At 48.6% G+C, this 7709-nt stretch overlaps 1 protein-coding gene and 1 pseudogene across 1 annotated transcript; both read left to right on the top strand.

Moving 5' to 3' along the window:
• Positions 1 to 557: 557 nt before the first annotated feature.
• LOC101979141 lies at positions 558 to 1307 on the top strand (annotated as a pseudogene).
• Positions 1308 to 1951: 644 nt separating this feature from the next.
• Positions 1952 to 5730, top strand: LOC102002969. The gene is given in 5 exon segments (XM_013352488.1): positions 1952 to 1961; positions 2125 to 2417; positions 2419 to 2547; positions 2549 to 3322; positions 3325 to 5730. Coding segments are annotated over 5 exon segments (3612 nt in total).
• Positions 5731 to 7709: the final 1979 nt, after the last annotated feature.

Raw genomic sequence — 7709 nt, 5'->3', positions numbered from 1 at the left:
AGGGCCTTCAGGATCAGGACCAGACTCCCCGTTTGCCAGTGACCTTGCCAACAAGGGGCCTACCTCTTTGATCTAACCACAGCGGGACGTCTGCTCTCGTTATTGCGTGCCCTTCTGCGACCTAATAAAACTTTTCACAAGCAACGATAGGAATGCATCTTAATGTCAGGTAGAAGAATGGATCTTTCCCGGAAGAACCGAGATAAGGAAGAGAGCACGTGGAGGGATAGAAACAGCACAAAGGAAAGACGGGAGAAAACATGAGTGAAGATGGTGGCTCGCACTTTAAATGTCTTAAAACAAGCCATATTGTCTCAACCCAGAATTATATAACCATTGACAATGCCTTTCAGAAAGGAAGACAAACTAACATTTCACACTCAAATACTGGAAAGGCATTTTGACAGCAAATCTTTAGCATAATAAATGTTAAAGGAAGTCCTTCAGATGGAAGGCTGCATTTATTAAAGAGGAATGGAAATGGCAGATACACAGAAAATATGTGACGGTTTTCCGGTTTAAATCACATTAAGAAGATAATTAACTGATCCCCACTGATGCTGAGGGCACCAGGAAGCAACAATTGCTGGGGAGACCACGGGGGAGAAGCTCAAAAGCTGGGCAATGAGCTTGACCTGAAACTAGTGTCCATCAGCAAGCTACATACAGCTCATGCAACAGTAGTTCCTGAGATGGAAGACAAGACATTTATATTTCCGACACAATACCCCTAGTAAACGTATCAAGCCAAGACAGAATGTTCTAGACGATGGCATTGAAATTAAACAGGTTTTGGCAACACTTAAAGGAGTAAATGATAAAATGGCAGACAGCAACAGTGCAGGTACCCCTTCATTTAATCCATCGCCGACGCATCCTTTGCAGCCACCTGGACATATGTTGCAAGATTATACCCATGAGTGACACAGCCAAATCGAACTCGATGGCAGTGACAGCAAAGGAGAATCGCATGGGATCAGTCTGAAGGACACTGAGCCATATAAAAGAGGGTCTGGAGAAAACAATGGGGGAGCTGAGCTACTTGTGAAAGATCATGACCGCCTTCAAATTCAGATAGCCTGATAGAGGAAATGATAAAAACCACTGCTATGGCAACAAAAGACAATATGGCTCCACAGAGAGGAATGCTCAAGTCACTTCATAGCAAAATGAACATGTGGGTTAGCGATTTCCTCCTGCGAACAGCTTGATTCACTGGGTCAACCTTAGGAAGAATCAAAACCCCATTCGTCCTTGGTGGTGTGGCTGGCATCTGTATCGTCCCATTGCTGCCCTGTGCTTACTAACACTGGCAGGCCAGCTCCGGGGACTCTCCACAACAGCCACCTTCATTTATGCCCTGATCTGTAATAAAAAAAAAAAAAACTAGAAAGGGAGAATGCACTACCCAAGTGTTAGTCTACCGCAACGATGAATTCAAATCCGAGAACAATGGTGTTGTGACCTAGCTGGACCAAGTAGACACCAGTTTTCTGGGCTACTTCACAAACACATGTTGTTCTTTTCTTTGGGTTGGTTGGGTTGCTTGATTGTTTTGAGATAGGGTTTCCCTGTGTAGCCTTGGCTGTCCTAGAACTTTCTCTAGACCAGGCTAGCCTTGAACACACATTGCTCTTCATTTAAAAATAAAAACAAATAACAAGAAAAGGGTTTTCATCTGTTTTTTTGTTTGTTTGTTTGTTTTTCTCCTGAGGAGCTATATAAGCAATTGAAGACAGAGGGCTTGGGTTTCAGTGAGTGTTGAACTGATAGTTCGTGTGCCCCATGGCTGGACTCCTCTCTCACAGTGCTAAGCTTTCCAGAGCCAGACTGTTCTACTTCTATCCCTCAAGACTGAAGTAGCAGGCACCCTGTGCTAGGTGCGAATCTATTCATCCCAAACCTGTTAGTTTCCTCCAAACCCCCAGGCAAGGTCTTACTGCTGAAGGTTATGACTCCCAGTACCCATCTGCTTCCCAGCACCCATCTCCTAGGCCGGGCCCTGACAGTGCCAGAATTATAAACTACCCACCAAGACACCTTTACCTGCAGCCAGCCCTCAGCATCTATCAAGTTTGTCTAGTTAAACACCAGGCTTTCCTATTAGCTCTGGATGACGATTAGGAGAGTCAGGGCCAGGAGCCCCCCCCAAGCCCAGAATAACTCTTAAAGTTGGGGGGCAACCAGTTACCTTCCTAGTGGACACTGGAGCCCAGCACTCAGTCTTAACCCAGGAACCTGGACCTCTCAGTGACCGATCGGCCTGGGTTCAAGGGGCAACCAGAGGCAAGAGATACCGATGGACAACGGATCAGAAGGTTCAATTGGCAACTGGTAAGGTGACACATTCCTTCTTGCATGTTCCGGATAGTCCCTATCCTTTATTGGGTAGGGACCTTCACACTAAATTAAAGGCCTAAAATTCACTTCGAGGACAAGGGGGCTCTAATAACTGGCCCTAAGGGTGGCCCCCTCCAAATTTTAACACTCCATCTGGAAGATGAATATAGACTTTATGAGCCTCAGGAGCCAGCCACAAATACCTGACTTGGCCTCCTGGCTTAATGACTTTCCATTGGCATGGGCAGAGACCGGGAGAATGGGGTTAGCCCTGCAACAGCCCCCACTTATTATCCAACTAAAGGCCACAGTTACCCCCGTCTCAATTAAGCAGTACCCCATGTCTCATGAGGCATATCAGGGTATAAGACCCCACATAAAAAGGCTGCTGGATCAGGACATTCTCACTCCCTGCCGATCGCCATGGAACACCCCTATCCTGCCGGTAAAGAAGCCAGGGACTGGGGACTATCGGCCAGTGCAGGATCTGAAAGAGGTTAACAAAAGGGTGGAGGACATACACCCCATGGTCCCCAACCCTTACAATCTATTGAGTACTCTGCTACCATCCCACGTTTGGTACACCGTATTGGACTTAAAGGATGCTTTCTTCTGCTTGCGGTTGCATCCTGAGAGCCAGTCCCTTTTTGCCTTCGAATGGAAGGACCCAGATCTTGGACTTTCGGGTCAATTGACCTGGACCAGGCTCCCCCAGGGATTTAAGAATAGCCCGACCCTCTTTGATGGGGCCTTACACTGGGACTTGGCAGACTTTCGGGTTCAGTACCCCACCCTGATATTGCTCCAATATGTTGATGACCTCCTTCTGGCAGCCGCCTCTGAAAAAGAATGTCAGGAGGGCACAAAAGCCCTCCTACAGACATTGGGACAATTAGGATATCGGGCATCAGCCAAAAAGGCTCAGATATGTCAGAAACAAGTCATTTACCTAGGTTATCAATTGAGAGATGGACAGAGATGGCTCTGACCGAGGAGTGCAAACAGACTATCACTAACATCCCTGCCCCCCAGAACCCCTGCCAGCTGTGGGAGTTTCTGGGAACAGCGGGGTTCTGCCGCCTCTGGGTCCCAGGGTTTGCGGAGATGGCTGCTCCCTTATATCCTTTGACCAAGCAAGGGGTGATGTTCACCTGGGAAAAGGAGCACCAGGAGGCCTTCAACAATATCAAAAAGGCTTTGCTAACCTCACCCGCATTGGGCCTTCCAGACGTTACCAAGTCCTTTGAACTGTTTATAGATGAAAAGTGGGGATATGCCAAGGGGGTCCTGACCCAGAGACTGGGCCCCCGGAGGCGTCCTGTGGCCTATCTGTCCAAGAAACTCGACCCAGTCGCATCCGGATGGCCGCCCTGTCTACGGATGGTAGCAGCTATTGCAGTCCTTACTAAGGATGCAGGTAAATTGACTCTGGGTCAGCCATTGACCATCTTGGCACCCCATGCAGTGGAGGCCTTGGTCAAACAGCCTCCAGACTGCTGGCTTTCCAATGCCCGCATGATTCATTACCAAGCCATGCTCCTGGATGCGGACCGGGTGCAATTTGGACCTGTGGTTGCTCTCAACCCTGCAACCTTGCTCCCCTTGCCAGGGGAGGCAGAGCAGCATGATTGCCTCCAGATCCTTGCGGAAATGCACGGGACCAGACCGGACCTGACGGATCACCCTCTTCAGGAAGCTGACTACACCTGGTACACTGATGGTAGCAGCTTCCTGGAAAACGGGGAACGGAGAGCAGGGGCAGCAGTAACCACGGAAACAGATGTAATTTGGGCTGACGCCCTACCAGCGAGCACCTCATCCCAAAGAGCAGAACTCATCGCATTGACCCAGGCACTCCAGATGGCAGAAGGTAATGTCTATATGGACAGTCGATACGCCTTTGTCACTGCCCATATACATGGGGAAATTTACCGAAGGCAAGAGCTGCTGACCTCAGAGGGAAAGGAAATTAAAAATAAAACTGAAATCTTGGCACTACTCAAAGCCCTATTTCTGCCCCAAAAACTGAGTATTATGCACTGTCCTGGCCACCAAAAGGGCCACAGCCCAGAGGCAAAAGGAAATTGATTGGCAGATGCTGCCGCCAAGGAGGGTGCCCTAAAAACAATCAGCACCTCCCGAGCCTTCCCTCTGACCAATTCAGGAAATAGAAGGCCGTCCCGATGTCCACTGCCCTATAGTCAAGAAGACACTGACCTCCTAAAGAAAATGGGGGCCACCTATGACCCCAAAGAGCAACATTGTGTCTTCAAGGGAAAGACTGTTATGCCAATGAGACATACCTATGAGCTGATAAAATACCTGCATAAGTTGACCTATTTAGGACCAAAGAAGATGAAAACCTTACTGGAACGACAGGAAACTGGCCCCTACCTCCTAAACAGAGATGGGGCTCTACAAAAGGTAACTGATGAATGTAAAGCTTGTGCTCAATTAAGTGCAGGCAAGACTAAGCTTGGGCCAGGGGTCCGGGTACGGGGACATCGTCCTGGTGTACACTGGGAGGTTGACTCTACAGGAATTAAGCCCGGTCTCTATGGATATAAGTACCTCTTGGTGTTCGTAGACACATTTTCAGGATGGACAGAAGCCTTCCCTACCAAACATGAAACTGCAAAAATGGTGACCAAGAAACTCCTGGAAGAAATCTTTCCCAGGTATGGGATGCCCCAGGTCCTGGGTACTGATAACGGGCTCGTCTTCATCTCCCAGGTAAGTCAGTTGGTGGCCAAGCTTTTGGGGATTAAATGGAAATTACATTGTGCATATAGACCCCAAAGTTCAGGGCAGGTAGAATGCATGAATAGGACAATTAAGGAGACTTTATCTAAATTAACACTTGCAACTGGCTCTAGAGACTGGGTACTCCTCTTACCCCTAGCCTTATATAGGGCCCGCAACACTCCAGGCCCCCATGGACTGACTCCTATTGAAATACTATATGGGGCCCCACCCCCATTCATAAACTTCTTTGACTCAAATATTGCTGATTTTGCTAACAGCCCTTCTCTGGAAGCTCATTTGCAGGCATTGCAGATTGTGCAAAGAGAGGTCTGGAAACCACTCGCCGCAGCCTATCGAGACCAACTGAGCCAGCCTATGGTACCACATTCTTTCCAAATAGGAGACACTGTTTGGGTCCGCAGACACCAGACCAAGAACTTGGAACCCCGGTGGAAAGGTCCTTACACTGTCCTCCTGACTACCCCAAAGGCACTAAAAGTCGATGGCATCGCAGCCTGGATCCACGCCTCCCACGTCAAGGCCTCCCACACCACGGGGGAGGCGGAGCCAATTGCGACCCCAGCATGGAGAGTCCAGTGCACCCAAAATCCTTTAAAGATAAGACTTACACATGGGGCCCCTTGACCATTATATGGGCCCTGCTGAGGCTGGGAATGGCAACCCAAGGGGAAAGCCCACACCAGGTGTATTCCTTAACCTGGCAAATCCAGTCCCAGAGCGGGGAGATTGTTTGGGAAACTCAGGGCAACCATGCACTTAACACTTGGTGGCCTACCCTCACCCCCGATTTTTGCCAACTGGCAGCTGGACTGGATAATTGGGATATCCCAACTAAGGACCCCCATGACTTAGAGCAATGCATGGGAACCAGACCCCAACAGATGACTGCCCATGGATGCAGCAGCCCCACTGCTAGATGCAGGCTAGCTCAATTGGATTTCTATGTTTGCCCCCGAGATAACAGAAACCGGGCCACAGCACACTGATGTGGGGGCTATGAGTAATACTTTTGCTATGAATGGGGCTGCGAGACTACTGGAGATGCCTATTGGTGACCCTCCTCTTCCTGGGATCTGATTACAGTCAAAAAAATTATACTCGACCTGACCCTGATGGACACACCTGTTATTACAAGAAAGGAACTGAGGGATATGCCAATTGGGAGAAACCTCTGTCGTTACCCCTCAGGATCACATTTACGAGGTTGAGACAGCAGGCCACTAGATGGCAAATGGGATATACTTGGGGTCTCAGATGGTATATCCCAGGGAAGGATAAAGGTGTCACTTTCAAAATTAAACTTAAAGTGGAAACAACAACTCATTCTATAGGGCCCAACCCGGTCTTAGTAGACCAAAGGTCACCCTCTCAGCCAGCTCCCAAGCCTCAACGGCCCCCAGCAGCGACCCACACCTCCCTGGCCCCCTCAACTGATACCAGCACCAGCAGGACTTCTATTACCACCTTGCCTTCCCATCACCCTGGAACAGGAGATAGACTACTTAACTTAGGGCAGGGAGCCTACTTGGCTCTCAGTCTCACAGATCCTGGCAAAACTCAAGGTTGTTGGCTGTGCATGGTTTCTGGGCCCCCTTACTACGAAGGAGTGGCCATTCTGGGTAACTACTCCAATCAGACCTCTGCACCCCTTAGCTGCACTTCCATCCATCAACACAGGTTGACCCTGTCAGAGGTCTCTGGAAAGGGGCTTTGTATAGGGATTATTCCCAAAACTCATCAGGCCTTATGTAATTCAACCCAAGAGGTGTTTATTGGATCCTATTACCTAGCTGCCCCCAATGGGACTTATTGGGCATGCAATACTGGTTTGAACCCATGTGTTTCAGCCGCCGTGCTAGATGTAACCTCTGATTATTGTGTTTTAATAGAATTATGGCCCAAGGTTACATATCATGATCCTGAATATATTTACAGCCACTTTGAAGGGAGGCCTCGATTCAAGAGAGAACCCGTCTCCCTGACCCTGGCCCTACTCCTGGGAGGCATCTCCATGGGAGGGATTACAGCTGGTATAAGCACTGGGACCACTGCCCTCATGGCAACCAGTCAGTTTCGGCAACTGCAAGCTGCCATGCATACTGACATTAAGGCCCTGGAGGAATCGGTCAGTGCCCTTAAAAAATCACTTACTTCTCTTTCAGAAGTGGTCCTCCAAAATAGAAGAGGGTTGGACACGTTGTTTCTGCAAGAGGGAGGATTATGTGCAGCCTTAAAAGAAGAATGCTGCTTTTATGCAGACCACACTGGGTTAGTAAGAGACAACACGGCAAAACTCGGGGATAGGTTAGCACAGAGACAAAAGATGTTTGAGTCACAACAGGGATGGTTTGAAGGATGGTTTAATAAGTCCCCATGGTTTACTACCCTGTTGTCTTCCTTGATGGGTCCTTTAATTATCCTCCTCTTGATACTCCTGTTTGGGCCTTACATCTTAAACCGCTTGGTCCAATTTATAAAAGACAGGCTATCCGTCATCCAGGCCCTAGTCTTAACCCATGAATACCAAAGGCTAAGACAACAGGAAACTGAGATTCCATAGTTATCTTGAGTAAAAGATTTAACTCAATGCCAAAAGAAAATGG

The sequence above is a fragment of the Microtus ochrogaster genome, assembly GCF_000317375.1.
Source record: "Microtus ochrogaster isolate Prairie Vole_2 chromosome 6 unlocalized genomic scaffold, MicOch1.0 chr6_random_2, whole genome shotgun sequence".
NCBI lineage: Eukaryota > Metazoa > Chordata > Mammalia > Rodentia > Cricetidae > Microtus > Microtus ochrogaster.
Note: the sequence above shows the minus strand (reverse complement) of the source record. Positions and strands in the feature narration are given on the sequence as shown.